The sequence below is a fragment of the Martes martes genome (genome assembly GCF_963455335.1).
Source record: "Martes martes genome assembly, chromosome: 8".
Taxonomy (NCBI): domain Eukaryota; kingdom Metazoa; phylum Chordata; class Mammalia; order Carnivora; family Mustelidae; genus Martes; species Martes martes.
The window spans coordinates 38,037,773-38,058,455 of record NC_137895.1 but is presented as its reverse complement, the minus strand read 5'-3'; the positions used below and the strand labels follow the sequence as shown (position 1 = coordinate 38,058,455).

Genomic DNA, 20,683 nt, shown 5'->3' with positions numbered 1-20,683 from the left:
GGGAAAAAACAAAACAAAACACCGTAGAATAACATTAATCATGTTGCTAATCTAATTACTTGACACTCAACTTCTTCCAAGCCTCAATTTTCCCCCCAGATGTTGTGCATTATTCCATATTAATTCTCTTACCTATTTTAGGAATGTACTAGTGCATTAATTAGACTCAAGACCCAATCCAGTAATCATAAATGGAATTAAAATCCTCAACAAAATAAAGCAAGCAATTGAATTGCTCTTTTAAGAGTATCTTTTTTCTTCAAGAACTTTAGAAGTTTGCATATTGAATTTTTATTAAATGTATGCGTTTTCAGAAAACTCTTATAAACTCTAAATCAGAATACATTTGGAATTATTATTATTTACAATCTTTATAAAATTAAAAATCATCCCAATCTACCTTCGCATAGAGGGCTTGTTAATATAATAATTGCTACTATTTTTGAGCAATTACTATGTGTTAATTCTGTGTGTAATGATCCCACGTAACCCTTTCAATCCTTGGTGGTACTTTTTTCCCCATTTTACAGTTGAAAAAGGAAAGATACTTAGAGAATTTAAGAACTGTCCAAGTAAATAGGACAGCCATGATACTAGCCTCGGTGTGTTGGATTCAGAGGTAACAAGATATGACTGTCCCTCTGTGTGCGTGTGTATGTATAACTTGGAAGCGTATTAGGTGAGATCAATATAACCCTTCTTAAAAAGACATGACCCCATGGGATCCTTCTTCAAGCAGCTTTTCCTATGCCGAGAAATGATTCTAAGGGAAGAACTTTTTTTTTTGAATTCTTTGTTCTTTAGTTATATGGGACAAAGGAGTGATGGCATTTTAGTATAAGTTCAAACTTGCAGAAACCAAAAGATCTTTAGTAGTACAAGTCTTATTGTACCTTCAGTAAGAATGCATGATATGTAATACCTATGATGTATTACATCACATGTATGTGATACGTGTGATACCTGAAATTCTGTGTAAAATTGTTGGTATTTTAATCGCCGTCAACTCTTTGACAGGCTCTAGGTATGAATTTTTACTTCTCTCTTAAACTGTTTTGTAAACAATGGCAAAAATACATGAATCCAGATAAGAAATGTCTGACAAATATGTGAATTCCAGACAAGTGTCCTGAAGTAGGATGATTTAATTAATTTAATGCTCATGTTCTTGTAGTAGCAAAAGATAATCCAGTGTGTTTGTGTACTAAATACATAATGAATCTCTACTTCCAGATATTCTTCATTTTTCTTTAGACGCAAGGAGATTTTTGTCATCCAGTAAGTTACTGTGGTGATGCAGAGCTCTGCTGTGATTGTTTTCATCTTGTCAGGTGGTGTGCTCTGTATTTTTAAATGCACTATATTGAGCATTTCGTGGTTTAACATGCTATTTTTTTCCAAGCCAAAAGGAAAAAAGAAAAAAAAAAAAAAAAGCCCAAGCCCTATGCTTTCTACTTACAATATGTCCTCTATAATTTGCATGCAATTGATATGGTAAAGTTAACCTTATCAAAATGCACATTGACTCATAATGTGCATGTCCTAAGAATTTGCTGTGTTCTCATGTTGTGTTAGCTTTGATAGTAAAATAAGTATCCACCTCGATCTCTTCACATGCATCTTGTCTTATTATTACCATGATACAAAGCTGAGTTCTCCATCTGACAGATCGAGTCTGGGCCCACACTTCACACAAGCTCATTTCAACTACCGCAGGTGGCAATCTGTAAGGACCAAGATGATGAAATTTCCCGTTCTGTACCTCTGGGGCATACACAGAGTGACACAGTTCATAGTATCTGCACTTCTGCACTAATCAATGGGTAGCTAGCTGTGCACGCTTTCAGGCACTCCTCTGATGCTCGGAAATGCCATTTATATGCTAGCACAAAAATTGCTTTATGGCTTCTGAAGGTAGCATAACAAAATGTCAGCATTACCGGTGACCCCAGCAACAGATTGAATGCCCCAGAGATAATCAGTTTCTTCATGCAAAGAATATGAATGGAGGCAAAGAACAAAAATGTGTTTGATTTTAAAACCCCACATCTATGACAGAGGAATCAGTCTCCATGAGCCACAAAGCTGGATGGGGCCAAGATTCCTGACATTCTCATTGATCACAGATAGTACTCAGCATGATTAAAACAGTGGAAGCCAGGACTATTTCTACTCTAATCATATTTAGCATTTTGGAATCATAGGTTACCTTGTTTTACTTCCTATTAACTAATTGCCAAGTTTCCATTGACAGAATTAAAATGGTTTTATAAAAATACGTTTTCCTCAAAGGACCTGCTTGATCAGATTCAGTTGTCAAAGTGAGACTGTTGAGCTGAAGGTTTAAGTGATCACATCACACATAAAATATCCGTTTCCAACCAACACTCAAAGCTGACCTCTCAGGACTCCAGACTCACAAGGGGTCTGGTTGAGCAGCTCTGCCAAGTAACTTTCTTTGTCATCGTTAAACAGAATTTTTACTTTTTTTTTTTTTTTTTTTTTTTGCCTTATGCCATTAACGCCTCAGAAAAATACTTCCATTTTTACCTCATGTTTCTCCTCGAGCACCACATTTTCTCCCTTAGAATCAGTCAGTAGTGTCTTATTTAGTCAGAGCTCCTACTCCGATAAAGCTTAACTTAACGGTTTGGATTCATCAGAACCTTTATAGAACACACCTGCACATAAATCCCATTTGCTAAGGTAGATGTAGTCTTCTTCCAAATTTAGTTTTCTGAGGTTACCTTCTAACACCTAACTGAGGAACTTTAGGGCTAACTTGCCTCGCTAGCTAATAGCTCAGGCTCAAAGCACTCCTTTTTTAGATGATACCGTGTCATCTGTGTCCTCTTCATTGTGGTCTCACGGAGAGCCTGCACCCATCTCTTCACATAGCTGTCAGCAGTTTTTCCAGCTTCTCTTTCTACTCCTTCTGCCGTATTGCCCAAGGTAGCTAAGCTTGTGGCCCTGGCCGTAATTGAGAATATGTGGCTGACAAAATAAAACATCTGTCAGGAATTTGTTTTCCAATGTGCTAATGTGGAGAGGCTTAGTAATAATGAAAATTCAACTCTTGCCACCTTGGGAATCTTCTTTCAGCTCTTTGAAATCAGCAAGAATATTGCTTTTCCTTATCGATCTAGAAGTCCATTTTACCTCTTTTGGGTAAAAGAAGTATCAGCTGGGCATCTGCCAGGTTCCAAGCACTGTTCTGGGCCCTGGAAATGCCGTGATGAAAACAGAAGGGGCATTGACTCCAAAGAGCTGCCCTTCAAAGGGCTAAGCTTTTAAATCTATTTGTCTTTACAGATATGAGGAGATATACTGAGAAAGTACTTAGATAGCACTTACTAATTGACTGTTTTCTAATTGAATAAGAAAAATTTGTATTACTTACTTATTGAGATGTTTACCTTATAAGGTGAAGTCTGAGTCGGCTATTCAGTTCCAGCCATCAGGATAATGTTTTCTAACTTTTTTTACAGTTTTATTGAGGAATTACTGACATTCGTCACTGTGTAAGTTTAAGGTGTATAGCATAATGGTTTGATTTACATATATTGTGAAGTAATTACCACAGTAGGTTCAGCTAACTTTTTTTTTTTCATATAAATACAATAAAAAGACAAGAACGAAGAAAAGAAAAATGGAAAAAATCTTCTCCTTATGATGAAAACTCTTAGGGTCTCTTTTCCTTACGACTTTCAAATATACCATACAGCCATGTTGGCCACCGCCATTGTGTTGTACGTTACATCCCTAGTACTCATTTAGTTTAATACTGGACGTTTGTACCTTTCACCCACCTTCCTCTAATACCTCCTCCCTCTGTTCTCTGAGTCTTATAACCACAAAGCTGATTTCTTTCTCTATGAATTTGTGTTTGTTTGTGTTTTAGATTCCACGTATAAGTGATATCATAAGTATTTGTCCTTTTCTGTCTGACTTATTTCACTTAGCATAGTACCTTCAAGCCCATCCATGTTGTTGCAGGTAGTAGGTTTTCCTCTTTTTATGGCCAAAGGAATTCCTCTGTGTACAAATGCCACAAATTCTTTATCACTTCCCCCACTGATGGACACTTAGGTTCCTTCCATTTCTTGGCTGTTGTAAATAATGTTTCCATAAACATGGAGATGCAGATGTCTTTTTGAGTTAGTGTTTTCCTTTCCTGTGGATATATTCCTAGAAGTAGATTTGCTAGATCATCTGGTAGTTCTGTTTTTAACTTAATGAGGATTGGTTAGGATAATTTTTAAATTTATATTAGGGGCTCCAGAAAAATTATTGGCGATTTGATAAAAGAATGAAGAAAGATCTGAAAATGGGGTTCCTGGGTGGCTCAGTCAGTTAAGTGGCTACCTTCAGCTCAGGTCATGATCCAGGGATCCTGGGATCAAGCCCCTCATTGGGCTCCCTGCTCAGGGGGGATCCCGCTTCTCCCACTGTCTGCAGGTCTCCCTGCTTGTGCTCTCTCACTCTCTCCCTGTCAAATAAATAAATAAATAAAGTCTTTTTAAAAAAGAAAGAAAGGCAGAAAGAAAGATCTGAAAGAATACCATTCTAAAGCCTAGAACAAATAAAAAGAACAGGAAAGAACAAAACTGAAGACATCTATGAAAGCATTATAGTAAGTGCTGAGGATAAGTAATAGGATATCATTATAGAAGTAGATGTAAATGTTGGAGGAATTAATGACTTGATTGAAATATAGAAATTAAAAATTCATACTCAATCTTTTATAGAACTTGGAAGGATTAATTAATATGTTTTACCAGAAAGATAGATTCTTAACAAATTTTTATTTGAATCTGAAGTACGTGTCAGTGTGCCAAATACATATTTTTAATCAATGCAATAAAATTTAAGGTTCTTTTCTTTTTACCTGACTTAAGTAGAAAACACAAAGTTCCTCAGTTTGTCCTATGCCACTGGTAATGCTGATTTAAGCTGCTCGTCTATAGGGTATCATCCATGGCTCTCTATTTGGACTATATTTTAATTCCCTATAGATTTCAACTAATTGACCTTGAGGGAAAGCTGAGTCTCTGTGACAATATGGTCTTCAATCACCACTGCCAACATAAATAAATGGTTCCTCTCTGGATCTATCAAGAGTAATCTGAGTGGAATTTAAGTTTTTGATAGACTTTTAAAAAATGAGCCCAGACATGAAATAATACCCTTTTCAACCAAAGGGAATCAGATTTAAGACAGCTAAGATTCATGTAATAAAAAGTGTTTAGCCCTTTCTGTTGGAACGTGGTTGGTTATCTTACTGAAATCTGGACAATTCCCAAATTGATTTATGTAATAATGAACTGAATTTGATTTGACAGTATCATTCACCATTGTAAGTGAATAAAATATCAGCCTAAAATGCTCTTCATATAACAATTTGTTTTTAAAAATGGTAATAAAAATTTTTCTATTTGAGTTTCTTTGAGTGTCTTCACAGATCACTTAATTTGAAAATAGCACTCCTAAAATAACATTGTTGACTTTCATGCACATCAATTTCTGTGAGGTTTTTTTTATACTTATCTAACCAAAGTTTTTCCTAAAAGAATTTAATTTCCTCATCAGTAAAAGTCAATGCTTTTTTTTGTATTATGCCCTACCTTCTTTTCTAATTCCCTGTATAAATTGTCCAAGTTAATTTTTTTCCTATTTAAAAACAAAACTTTAAAACCTATAATAAAATTTAGAATGAAGCCAATTCCTTTTTAAAAAGATTTATTTAGTCATTTGAGAGAGAGAGTGTGAGATGGAAGGGCAGAGGGAGAAAGAGAGAGAGACTATCTCAGGCAGATGCCCCACTGATCTCATAGCCTGACAGGGGCCTTGAACTCACAACTCTGAGATCGTGACTTGAGTGGAAATCAAGAGTCAGATGCTTAACCAACTGTGCCACCCAAGCACTCCAGAATGCAACTAATTCTTAAAGGAAAAATACACCCATACAATATGAGGGTAAGTATCAAAACAGTGATATGGTTACTATACACAACCACAAAAATCTTTTATTGGAAACAGGTAATATTTGCCAAAATATCTTCTCAATTTAGGCTACCCAGATAGATATTTCAATTTCAGTTTACATATACTGGTGACGTCGGCATAGACTGGAAAATTGCATAAAAATTAGACCTTAGAAGTCTTGTTTCTCACATTATGTAAATACACATGTGAAGTATGGGTTACATAAAGTGATTAGGTTTGGATAAAGAGAGTGAGACAAAGGAAAAAGAAGCCAAAATAGAACTTACTCTTTTTTTGAAGTCTGTCTTTTTATTACTTGAATAGGCAAGATGATTTTATTGTTCATATATCTAATTTCCTAAGAAGTTTCTAACACTTAAAAACTTTCTAATGTGAGGGAATCTAATATGGCTTTGTTTAGACTCATGTAGTGTTTTGGGTTTTTTTTTTAAGATTTTATTATTTAACAGAGAGAGAAAGGGGACAAGCAGGGAGATTGGGAGAGGGAGACACAGGCTCCCCACTGAGCAAGAAGCCCAGTGTGGTGCTTGATCCAAGGACCCTGGGATTATGACCTCAGCCGAAGGGGGACACTCAACCGACTGAGCCACACAAGCACACTAGACTTATGAGTGTTTATTGATACATCTATTGATCATACTTATCTAAAGCTCCTGAGAATTCTCAGTTGCTTATTATTTTAGTGGAAAATTCATTCAAGTTCAGATACTGTCATAATAAGCACAGTACTTATATTTAGCTTTCTGTGTATCTTAGTCTGAATGCATCCACAATTGTATATTTAATAATGATTTATTCATTGTCTACTATGAATAAGGTTATGAGGGTCTTGTAGTAAGCCAGCATTAATCCTGCCCCTGCCTTCAAGCACATATGAACCTCAATACCTTATCCTTAATGCATGTGCTTATATAGCCACAATACAAGGGGGAAAGTGGTTTGTCCATAAAAATTTCATTTCGTGGAAGGAAGAAATCATTTTCTCTATATCAGAACAGAGTAAGGTGCATGGAAGAGTTAACATTTGAATCAGCTATTGAGGATCAGTAGGATCTGGCTGCAGGAAAACCCTTAGAATGGTACAAACTGAGAGGGAGGGGTGGTAGAAAAAATCTGGAATTCAAACAGGGTATGTGAAAGGTAGTTTATAAGGAATAGTGTTAAAAGGTAAAAGGTAGTTTGTAAGGAATAATGTTTAAAATGCCGGCATGATGAGAATGCTTTCACACGGTAATGTGAAAACTGAATTATTACCATCTTTATGTTATTAGAGATTTATTTAGGATCTTAAATTGAGAGCTAGAAAACCAGACTTGGATTTGAAGTCTGGATATTTATGACCACTCTTTATGTTGAGATCCTGATTAAGAAGAATAAAATAGGAAAACTCATTGCTTAATTTAGCATCTTTTAGTTTACCCAGTTTTGAATAAAATTAAGATAGAATATTCTTTTGGAAACAAAAAAAAATCCTCCTTTGTATCAGTGAATTGTAGGACAGATGGGTAAGAGGAGCTTGAGTTTTACAAAATAAAGTAGAAATAGCAATTTATAATGTTAATGATATTAACAAATATTTATGTATTGCTTCCAAAGCCAGGGGCCTTTCTAAGCATTGTACATATATGAGCTTGATTTACAAATACTTGCTCTATTTTCCAAATTAGGAACAGAGGCACAGGAAGATTAAGTAACTTGCTTAAGTAAGTAACTGGTTACTTACTTAAGTGATTAAGTAACTGGTTAATCGCTGGAGCGGATATTTGAAGCGATCATATTTTATAGTAAGGAAAGAATTCACAAATATCCACCTGGATCCAATAGCTAGCCAGTTACAGTTCAAAATTAGTATCTTTAGGTGAAAGCCTCTGTCTTCAGCTCAGGTCATGATCTCAGGGTCCTGGAATCAAGCCCCGCATCGGGCTGTCTGCTCAGCAGGTAGCCTGCTTCCTCCTCTCTCTCTCTGCCTGCCTCTCTGCCTGCTTGTGATCTCTGTCAAATAAATAAATAAAATCTTTAAAAAACAAAAACACAAATTTAGTATCTTTAGAGAGATCTTTCAAATGCAAAATAAAATAATAGTTTAAAAAGAAGCAACTTTCTTTTTCACTGTAAAGAAATTAACAAAAGAAAAATATATTTTTTAGTTATAATTTCTAAATGAGAAGAGACATTAATGAGAAAAAGAGCAAGGATGTGAATAATAACATGGTGCTTTAACTACTTCTTGTGCATTTATATTTTAATATGATTATTCATGTTTAATGTCTTTTGAGGATTTGATGAATGTCTTCTGATTCTTCAAATGCCTTATTGATGGCTGCCCAGAAGCTAGCCCTACTTTAGCTTCTAGATAGCCTAATAAAAATATTCTGCCAACACCACCTCAAATACTCCTGGATTCTTTAGGAAGAGAGATCTCCCCACTGTAGGATGGCAGTCTGGCTGTCCTTAAATAGGTAGACCATGAGCCTGCCATTAAATCAGATGTGGTGTGTTTGAATTTCACCAATCACAAATTGAGTAATACTCCCTGTTGTTATGAAAGCGATACCCTTGCAACTCAAGAATTTCCATTTCTGTGTGGCAGCAGGGAAATTGATCTTGCTAATTCAAATATCTCATTCATACTTCTCATTCATATCTCATTCATACTTCTCATTCATATCTCATTCATATTTCTATCAGCTCAGTCAATTAGGCTTTGCCCAACCTAATGTGATCACTTGCCTTTCCTGCTTCCATGTTCCTGCTTCAAGGAACATGATGGCATAAGGGCACTGGGGCATCAGGCATCTAAATGTATTTGGGTAGTATGGGTCTAGCCCATGGTCATACTTTTTTCTTGCTGGTCTTTGCTGAAGGGTAATTATTTCCAACAGGGACTGACTGTTGCCTCAGTTCCCACTTTATCTGTTGCTATGTCAGAAATATTTCTAGGGCCTCTAATTCAGACTCTGTCTTCCTGTCGCAAACACCAAATTGAGGATTCTTCTGATTTAGTAGCCTATTCAACCATTTCCATATCCATTTAGTTAAAAAGTTCTCTATTGCCTTCTCAGAATCACTCTAGGTTATTGTAGGAAGCTTACAAATTCATCTACCAAGACTGCTCAAACATTGCTGTTTTATCACTGTGACGCCATGTTTGATAATGGGATGCTGTATGGGGTTATACCCTGAGAAGAGGAGAGATACCTCCATCTCCTGGGGGACACCTATCACATTAACCAGAATTTTATCATTCTTCTTGGTAGTACTTGCTCCTGCACCCCCACACTTTTCACCAATTCTTATAATGTAATAAAATGAACTTTTTGACTCATGTTTTCTTCATTGAATATACTCCTTTGTACCATTTTCATAGTATTGATTATGACACATTTTTTCTATCTATTTTCTTTTATTTGTTCTTTACTTCAAAAACCACAACTTCTTGTAAACATTATTCACTTAAGGAATGTAGTGAAATCATCCCTGATAATATTTAAAATCTAAAACTTTGAAAATTTATATTTTATTGATTTTATTTCATTATACTTTGTGCTTTTTGTGGTTTTGCAGTGCTAATTGATTGTGCATGACAAATGTGTTATTAAAGATGTTACCATCTCTGAATTTGTGTGTTTTGCATAGTCTATTTGGCTGTTAAAAATTATTTCCATTTTTTTTCAGAGTATGAATAACTGACCAACAAACTATCAGAGGAGTTTTGTCTAAATAACTGAAAGAATTGTGATTTTTTTTAAATGGCTAAATGCTCATGAAAATTCACTCATGAAATAAAACTTAGGCAATATGATGTCATTTTTCAAAGATCTACTCTCCCTGGTGAAGCACTCTTTATGGACAAAGAAAATATATATATTTTAATCTATATTAACTCTCTTAGACTCTAAATACTATGCAATATATTAAAAAGTGATCTGTTTTTAACATAGTACCCCCAAATGCCTAACAATATTAAAAGAGTGTCTTAGTCTGAGAGGGAAGCTAAGTTATTATTTGGCCATATTTGAGTCCAAATAATATGAATTAGAAAAAGGAAATAGAATTTAGAATAATGATTGCATATCAGGGAAAGGCATAGCACATCCTACACTATGGATCTATTTTATTTATCTGATTTTAATCTAGAACTCTTTCAGAAAGAGCTATACCCTCAACTTACGATGCATTTAACACAATCTCTGTTGCAGGTTACTTAGTTATAGAAAATCCATCAAGTAAGTTTGTTAAATATCTTTTCTTCTTTTTGAATGTCATTGTTAAATTCAGTGATTCAATGAATCTTAATGTGTGGTTCCTTTTTTGTATGTTTGCTAGAAAAACCTCCAAGCTGGATATAAATCATAAAAGCATGACTAATTGCATGGTAACTGGAGAAATGCTTTCTCTCTCTCTGGGGTGAAGCCTGCATGTCTGTATTTTAGCTTGGGAAGTAATACGGGGATATTTAAACTCCTTAGGGTTTAAAAACCATGTCATTATGAGAATGAGGTCACTGCAATATTTTATATCTTCTAAAACCTTGTAATGTATAAAATGTTTTCTGTATGACAAAGAGGTATTATGTGCTTTAGGACTCAATGATAACTTTATGCCCTTATATTTACTTGAATAACTTTTTTCCCTACAATGTGAAATCGTCATATAAAGTCACTTAAAAATGGAAAGGATTTGGTGCCACCGATACAAAGAAAGCACACTTACAGGGGAAAAGTTAATTTTGTAAACAGGGCAGAGTGACTTTAAAGGGCTATGTGGTTACGGGTTTTGAAATGTCTGTTGTTCTTTGACTTGTTCATCGTACAGCCAGTGCCAATCTAATATGATTCCATTATCTACCTTTCTTTGCTTGGAGGCCGGTAAGCAAGAAGTCCTTCCTGCAACATGTTGAAGAGCTTTGCACAAACAACAACCTAAAGTTTCAAGAAGAATTTTCGGTATGTTACCAGCAGTTGTCACAACATTGCCAGACCTCCAGTCGTTTCATGTGTCACATTTCATGTCCATTTTAAGCAGGCAAGGCCATGAAGGACTCTGGCCTTGATAATCAATACCCAATTACCAGGTTGATTGTTTGGATAGTAATGTTACACGGGATGGCCTCTGGTGCAACCTGAACAGAATTACTCACCTACTGTGTGAGGAAAGGGTTCTCCTCTTCAGACCTCCCCAGCAATGGCAGCCTGGCCTCATTTCTGCTCTTTCATCCAGATATACATGGGGGTCTGGAAGGTTGTAGTCATTGGTTTTTGCTGGTGTGTGAGATTTAGGCTTTACCATAAATGTGGTTTTATAATTAAATAATGATTTTATATTTAGAGACTAAATAATTCCATTTTATATTTGCCACTTAGTTTCTGTTAGGGATATAGATGAACCTGAGAACAGACTGTGATGTTTCCAGAAACTACAAAAGTATTATTTCTAGAACTATCTGAAAGTAAAAATACCCATGTTTTATGAGGCTTATTTTTAAGTTACTATGAAATAAATACACTATCACCTTATGGAGAATACATGAAGTTAAGAAAATTCCACTTCAACACTTTTTAAAAGTTAAGATTAATTATATTGCTTTTAGCATTTTATATATCTATAAAATTGAAATTATATTAATGAATGAGGTATATATCAGATCTATAAATAAGCTTTTTTAAAACTTGTATACCTCTTTCCAAACTTGTGTGATTATTTTGTATTATATAAGTAAAATGGATTTCTAAATGTCACCAACAATTTTTTTTTCCATTAAATTTTTAGTGTGTGAACCTATGAAACAAAGAATTAAGCAATTGGCTTGAATAATTCAGGATTATACTATTTCAGCCTCTCAGGGAATAATAACAAAATGTGAGAAGATTAATGGTATTTCCTACAGCTCTTTGGTTATGCTTCTTAAGTAATATTGGCCTGGACTTAACAAAATCGATGGTACCATAAAACTTTTCTTAGCGTTTACACAGTGAGAACTTGTAATTTTTCAAGAGCAAAAGTGTAATTTCACTATAATAGGAGCGAATATAATTACATTATGCATGACTGAGTAGATGAAAAGTTCTATTAGCAACAACATTTTCACATATATTACATTGAGAAAATTTCTAGTTCAACCTCTTTGGAGATCATGGTTTTAAAAACTTTCTTAAATACTGGGGCGCCTGGGTGGCTCAGTCATTAAGCGTCTGTCTTCAGCTCAGGTCATGATCCCAGGGTCCTGGGATCGAGCCCCGAGTTGGGCTCCCTGCTCAGTGGGAAGCCTGTTCTCCCTCTCTCACTCCCCTTGCTTGTGTTCCCTCTCTTGCTGTGTCTCTCTCTGTCAAACAATAAATAAAATGTTCTAAAAAATATTTGGCATATTAATATATATCAATTCAATGCTTAATAGTTAAGTGAGTTTGAACAAACCACATAAACTCTCTGTTCCTCAATATTCTTCATTTGTAAAATACTAGCATTTACCTCACTGAGTTGTGAATACTAAAATGATAGAATGTGTATAACACTAAGAATAGTGGCTGATACAAGCACTAATAGCTATTATATTAGGATGCTGACTTTTACCATAAGGAAGCTCATACTATGATAAGAACTGCAGATTCTGCCCAAATAATACATAAATACACTGTATCGAGACAGAGATATGCAGACAGAAGTGAGGACTGACATTATTTGGATGGCAGTTAGAAAAGACTGCACAAAAAGGTAATCTTTGAGATGCACTTTTGGACAAACAGAAGACCAATGGGTAGACAAAGGGGAGAAGACTATCCCAGAGAGGGAGAAGGAATGCAAAAGTAAAAGGATGCAGAACAGTCTCACTCATCTGTGATTCCACCAAACAGAAGAAACAATAGGAGAAAGAACTGCATAGGATGCTGGAAAGCCTGTGTTCTCTGATAAGAAAAAGGCTGCCAAGTGTGACATTACTATCCAAACACTCAACCTGGTAATTGGGTATTGATTATCAAGGCCACAGTCATTTAAATCTATAAATGGAAACTTCTATGTGAAATAATTACAGAAAAAAAGTAGATTTCCATTTCACCTTTGTTTCCCCCCTATTTCTTTGTCTCTTATGGTTCCATGGACATATATCCCCAACACCTTGACAAAGGGAAACTATCCTATGATTCCCTACTTAGTTAAACAATTTTTTTCTAAGCCTTTAATGCCAATACACCAGATTTCAAATGCTTACACTGCACATAACCACGGGCAAAGATTTTCTTTTTGAGGAAAAAGAAGGGGGAAAGGGAGACTTATCTAATAAATGTTGAAAAAATTGTAAAAACGCAAATTCTTAATACTTTTTTAAGGAATTTGGCAAGTTGAGACTTATTTCTAAAATGAAACACTATAAACTTTGTAAATGTAAATCACCAGCTCAACAAAATAATGAACGCATTTTCTTGCACCAACTTTCTTAATGATGAATGGATAATATCATTTTTTACCAAAATGTCAATAACGGATCTCCTTGACCCTTCATCTGTGTCTGATCATTCTTAATCGCACCTTTGCATTCCAGTATCGATTTAACAATGCCTACTGAGAACGGAAATTGACCTTTGGCATCTTCTTAAACTGACCAATGTTGTACCAATTAACAGGCATGAAATCACACTGCCTGAGGAGAAAAAACAAAAAATAAATCACCGAACTCCCTTCCCCTACTAAGTAGACATTAAAATATTAAATAATACTCAGTGTGTTCCTGATGAAACCATTAGTAAAGTATGGAGAAGGCTATTATTGACATGGTTGCCACATCTTAGGGCTTCCGAAAGTACAAAGAAATTATCCCAGAGGAAGCAACAGCCCAACTGGCCAGTTTTGTTCAGGATATTTTAAGTAAACGGTTGTGGAAGTTCATCGCTATTAACTTGACCTTGTTTCTGCAGTTATGAGAGATGTTTTCAATTTAAAAGTAAAAGGGTTTAGAATAAAGAATGTTTTTTTCCTAAGTAGAATTTCTTGTTTACCTCCGAAATAAATCTCAACTTTGCAATGACTTCATTCCACAGGAACTACCAAAATTTCTTCAGGATCTTTCTTCAACTGATGCCGATCTGCCTTGGAACCGAGCAAAAAACCGCTTTCCAAACATAAAACCATGTATGTGCCCTTACTGCCTCTGGTTTATACCTGCAAAATATTTTTAAAATGAGCACCAAGTGCATCTTAGCCTTTTTATTTCTGAAACCTATTATATTACATATTAATCAAATTACAATAATGCATTTTATTAGCAGTAATTTTCAAACTGTATCTCTCTTGCTTTGTTAATCTTTAGTCAAGATAATGTACATGATTTTCAGCTTGTTCATACAAGGTTCACTTATGCAGATGCAAGAAACTGTAGACCTAATATTTTCTTAGCTTTGTAATTTAACCCAAATAACGAATCTCTCTAACATCTTCCTATAGATCTAGTTCTCCAGTGAAAAGGGAAACGTAACTTTGTGCATTCATTTCCCTTAAAAGCAGGGCAGTGCTTTCTTATAGAATATAAAAGATGTATTGCGAAACATTCCTTGGAGATCAAAGCAAATGTGTGCTCACTAGGATTGGTTTTACAAAGGAAACAGGGTAGTGTCTCACCATAGTAAACAAAACTTCATTTTTCAGTCAATAAGAAAAACTGTATTGTCTCTTTAAGAATTAGCAATGATGTGAAAGAAAAATTCTGTTCATAATAGCTATATATTTGATATTACATTTTTTGAACAGATGTGCCTCCTATCTATATTCTGATTCAATACACTTTTTGTGATATTCTAAAATATTGTTACTATTGTTTCAAAATCTAGAATGTTAAAATATTCCTAATTTGAAAGTATTTTTAATAAATACAGATTTTTCTATGTTCTGTGCATTTTCAAAACTATATTGGGAAAATTCCTTACTAAAGAATTTAACTCTTCTGTCTAGAAAGACATAGATTTGAAGAGGATACAATAGCAGAGTGTAAAATCATAAAGGATGTAGATAGGAGGACATGGACTGAATTCTGATATTCTAGAACTCAAGGATAACTGAGGCATGAAGTAAACAAATTTAGGGAAATGTGATATAGGAAGTAGTAATCTAGTGGAATCTGCTAATTCCCAAGAATTAGGATAAGATGAAAATGCAAATAGCTTTAATCACCCAAAATCCCTTCTGGAACAAAGCAAGTCATAAGTAGATGACTTTAGGAGCAAGTTGACGAATCAGACACTTTTGTAGGAAGTAAGGAATGTTAGTATAGAATCTCTAAATTTCTGTGGCACAAAGTTTCTCAATAGGTCCTTTTGTTTTCCTTTCCAGAGAGTTAACCTGGTTTCGATGCATCATAAATTTAAGAGATATGGAAATTCTCATGTCTTTATATTTGTCGCTACCTAAATTTCTTTGGTACTGGTTCATGCTTATTCAGTGCTGTTCTGTGAAAATAAACACTGTAATGTGATTGAAAGACAGTTACTGAGTGCCTGGGTGGCTCAGTCAGTTAAGCGTCTGCCTTCAGCTCAAGTCATGATCTCAGGGCCCTGGAATCAAGTCCTGCACCAGGCTCCCTGCTCAGCAGCATGTCTGCTTCTCCCTCTGTTCCTCCCCCGACTCGTGTGCTCCCATGTTCTCTCTCTCTCTCTCCCTCTCTCTTAAAAATAAATAAATAAGAAATCTTTTTAAAAAAAAGACAGTTTCTATGGAATATTTAATATTTATTTACAATCGTATATTTGGCTGGAGTAACTTGCATCAGTATATATAAAATAAGCAAACCAAATACAGCTAACTTATTTCCAAAGACCAAAGAGTATCTAATTTAAAATACATAAAAATTTGACACATTAGCAAGATTTTTTTTTTAAGATTTTAAGAGAGAGAGAGAGAGAGAGTGCAAGCAGGAGGAGGGACAGCAGGAGTGGGAGGGACAGAATCTCACGCAGAGCACACACTTCTGCCTGATCACGGAGCCTGACACAGGGCTCAATCTCTCAACCCTAAAACCATGACCTGAGGCGAAATCAGGAGTCAGAAGCCCAACTGACTGAGTCACCCAGGCAACCCAAGATATTTTTTAATCACTCTTTTATTTTTTTAATATTTTTTATTTATTTGACAGACAGAGATCATAAGTAGGCAGAGAGGCAGGCAGAGAGAGAGGAGGAAGCAGGCTCTCCACTGAGCAGAGAGCCCGATGCGGGGCTCAATCCCAGGACCCCAAGACCATGACCTGAGCTGAAGGCAGAGGCCCAACCCACTGAGCCACCCAGGCGCCCTGATCACTCTTTTATTATTAAGATCCCAGTACATTATTATCTGGATTCACATCATGGCTGAAAGAAAAGTCAGACCATATAGCTTATTACTTATAGGATAGGAAGAGAGTAAGAGTGGTCAATGAAAGTAAATAACCTTAAAACAACAAGGAGACCCGAAAAGTCTGATTGCCCAATTTCTTCTAATCTGGGGCTAAGACAAAAAGTAATTGTTGATGATGGAATTATGTTATAAATCAAGAGTGTTTGGGATATTATAATTGGCATTTCATACATTTTTCACCTTTGCTAGAGTCAAATGGATAATGTCCAATTGTTTTCTGCTTTCTTCTTGATTTCAGTACAGAAAACTTATAGTAACTTTTCAAATGTATTACATCTACATTCAATATCCTTTAATGCATTCGTAGAGAAATCTTTTTCTTAACTGTACTCTTAGAGAGTTGGAGGTCCTAGAAGAAATAATTTTGTTAGGTAGATTTGTCTATTTTTCAAGAATGTGATGAGAATAATTTATTGATTCAGCTAAATATGTACTTCCAGCTATGTAGTAAAAATGTTAAGAATGTGTGGGCTCTGATCAAACTTCCTGGGCTACAATCCTGTGAACCTACTCGCTGCCTTAGTGACTGGACATACTGTTCCGTGGCGCCCACTTCATAAGGTTATTGGGAGGATTAGATGAAATAATTACGTAAATCACTTTGCCCAATACTGGAACATGGAAAGCTCTCGATGTTAATTCTTATGATTGTTAGTAATCAAGAGATTGCTTATTTTTAAAGCTGTTAATTTTGGGGGTGAATAAGATTTACTAACAGTCCCTTGGGGTGTATAGTCTGGATATAACAAGCCCACTTCCCTAACCTGAGTGAGAAGACAAGCTGTAAACTCAGCCACCTCTGTGGGCAAGTACTCCCCGGCCACACACACACACACACGCACGCACGCACGCACACAGCACAAGCAAATGAGATGTTTAAACTTAATATATTCTCCCACTGTGCTTGCAGAGAAGCCATTAAGCTGAAGAAACGTTTTTTTCCTTCCGTAGAGAATGAATTCATTTTAATAGACTCTGAATTTTAGCTTGAGACAGCTTAGTGAAGTGCATTGTTTCCCCTGAGTAATGTAGGAAGTAGGATTTCAAATATCACAGTGCATTTTAGAAGATATTAGCTTACAGGGCTTTAAGATACTAGAATTAGCAGCAAATGCTTGCAGAAGAGATTTCCAAATCTCTGTTTGACAGGACATTATGACCTTCAGAAATGTTCCAACACCACGAAGAAAAGTTTTAGCTTGCTGTTGACTCATATAGTTACAAGCAGGCATATCGCATGAACAGAAACCTGATGGCTTCCCTTCCTAAGTTACAGGACTAGCCACAATGTCATTAAAATAGTTAGGTCATAGCAAATTCAAAGTCTTTGGGACATAAATCATTTGCATAAATTTGCTTAAACATTCCCCATCTCGAAGCATATCAGGCAGGTCATTTGAATCACTAACAATACAGGAAAGTCCTTTAAAAAGTAACATGTGCTTAAGTTTAATCAAGTCCTATTCAGCTTTATAAGTTCCATAAGCTTTCATGTACGTTTTCTTCAAGAGGATTCTACAAAATAAATTTTATAACTACATATTATAGGTGAGGTAGTGAAGGAGCAGAGAAGTTAAGAAATTCACCTAAAGCCATTCATATTTGAATGGCTCTAAATGAATGGCCATTCATTTGAATTCTGGAATTCAAACCCACCATTCACCCATTTTCCTCCACTACTGAATGCCTTCCCAATGAGATTAAAAAAAAAAATCAAAATAATTATGTATAATAGGTATTTTGTAGGATTTCCATGCCTAGATAAAATTAGTATTGGACATTCCAATTGAGATACCCATATACCAACTTGGTAAAAATCCTCAAAAAAAAATAATTTGAACCCCTTTTTCGAAGAAAAATAATGATTGGGGACATCTAATGTTATCAGATCTTAAAATAGTCTAAAGAATAATAATTAAAAGTTTGGTATTAAAGAAAGGATGGACAGAGAAATTAATGGAAGTGAATAAATAGTCCAGAAATAGTCTTAGAAATGCATGGAGCAATCTTGTGTATAATAAGAGTGGTATTTTGAATAAGGGGGAAATGATGAAATGTTAACAAACTGGGACTTCGTTGCTCCAAATGGCAACAAAGAAACAAACAATAGAAGATAGATTTTACCTACTTCCATAAAAAATAATAATAAGTCCCAATGGATCAAAGATTGAAATAGTTAAAAGCAGAAAAACCATTAAAGTTCTAGGAGAAAATATGAATGGAAGATTTGTAAAAATAATAATATTGGTGTGAAAGACACATTTGTGTGAAATAACACAAGAAGCCATCATGATGCTATGAGGAAAAATGATTTGAATTTTGATTATTAAAAAATGTACATTTTATGTATGGCAAGATAGCTAGGTACATTGATGGATAGGGTCAAAAAATGAGAAGAATATTTCAATACATGTAGTGTGTATTAAATATGTAACATGATATATCTTTGTATAAAATATTTTTTAAGTAGAAAAATAGTATATTATGAAATGACCATTAATGAAAATGGTATTTAAGATGGCCAATACACAAGCAAAGAAGCTCAGCTGAATTGCCTTTATATTTAAGGAAATAAGAATAAATATTATGAGACATCAACTTGTATCTATCAAAATAATCATAAACTAAAATGTTTAACAATATCTTGTAGTAGAAAGTAAAAGGAAACAGAATTGTTCAAACACTTTCAAACACTTTTATTCAGAGTATAAATTGATATATTTAGAGAACAATTTGGCAATATCTTTCAAAATTTGAAATGCATGACAGTATTTGGGAATTTTACTGCTCGTAATGTATTCTACAAATACACCACAACATATAGGCAAAAAATTTAGTTATATTTACTTATCATTTTACAATAACAAAATGAGGTGAGTTGAAATCATCATAAGAGTTAAATTAGTATGTTATATCTGAACAATGAAATATGATATGGCTGTTTAAAATAATGACCTAGATATTTTTGTTTATGAATATATGGAAAGATACAGGTAAATGAAAAAAATTGCAGAAAAGAATGTCTATCACTCCATGTCTATCACTTAATTTTTGTGAAATTGTATAGATTCTAGAAATATATACAAGATATATATACAATATATACAGGTAAATGAAAAAAATTGCAGAAAAGAATGTCTATCACTCCATGTCTATCACTTAATTTTTGTGAAATTGTATAGATTCTAGAAATATATACAAGAACATATTAATAGTCATTGTATCTGGGTAGTGGAAATATGGGATGAGAGGGAACTTCTATTTTAATTTTACTACCATCTGTAATGTTCAATGTTACATCATGAATTTCTTTGTATTACTTTTATAGTAAAATCAAGTAGTGGCAATTTAAACAATGAATTAGCATTACTGTCTTATATTTTCCTCTAGATAATAATAACAGAGTGAAGCTGATAGCTGATGCTAGTATTCCAGGATCAGATTATATTAATGCCAGCTATGTTTCTGTAAGTTGCTATTTTTTTTGCTTTATATTCTTATAAAACATGAATACTTTGATTATATTACTCTTCCAACTATTTTAAATAAGAAATTTATTATAAACTCTATGCATTTATGTGCATAAAATTCCTTACAATAACACTAGGTACCCCCATCTTATAGATGCAGAAATGGGGGCTCCTAATAGAGATTTCAATTTACCAAGTGACAGATACATAACTTCAAGCTACATATCCCTAGGCCTTTCCTATTTAATGTTTGCCAGTATATTCTTTGTATGCAATAACGTCTGTCAATCTCTCTTATAAAGAAAAAGTCAAATACAGTTATGTCCATACAATATAAAAATTTTATGCTCTTTTTGCCATCTAGATTTTCAGTCCTTCAAGGAGACTACAATGTCATGTTCTTCTTTGATCCTCAGTTACCTGCAGAATGTGCACTCCATTATAGCTGCTTAAAAAACATAAATGAACCAACATGAGATGAATTGTGACATGCCTAATGTACTAATTGGCACATCACAGATAATAAATGCTTGCTGTATTGGAATAAAAATTGAATGACACCAAAGTATTTTAGGGATCTCTCTCTCTCCCTCTCTTTCATGGCTCTCTTATGCTCTCGGGGCTCATCACTATCACAGGTACATAGAAACTTGAAATGTACCCAAGACCTGCACCAGGGTAGACACATGGAATTGTCCTTGACCTTGCGGTTATTAAATTCAACCATTTGCCTCAGACCTGTTTCTGAAAAAATCCTGATAATTAGATGTTAGCCTCTCTTGGCAATTAATTCACCTACTTTCTCCTAAGCCAGAAGATTCTACCTCTGA

The 20,683-nt window shown here is 34.7% G+C and overlaps 1 protein-coding gene across 1 annotated transcript in view; it reads left to right on the top strand.

The window, feature by feature from the left end:
- The window catches only part of PTPRQ (protein tyrosine phosphatase receptor type Q), a gene marked incomplete at both ends in the record, with an annotated part of 196,344 nt that overhangs the window by 160,844 nt on the left and 14,817 nt on the right, over window positions 1-20,683 (top strand). The window contains 4 exons of the mRNA XM_080811864.1: window positions 10,206-10,232; window positions 10,871-10,952; window positions 14,040-14,130; window positions 19,774-19,850. Of these exons, the coding sequence (XP_080667990.1) occupies window positions 10,206-10,232; window positions 10,871-10,952; window positions 14,040-14,130; window positions 19,774-19,850 (277 nt within the window). The remainder of the gene's footprint in view (window positions 1-10,205; window positions 10,233-10,870; window positions 10,953-14,039; window positions 14,131-19,773; window positions 19,851-20,683) is intronic.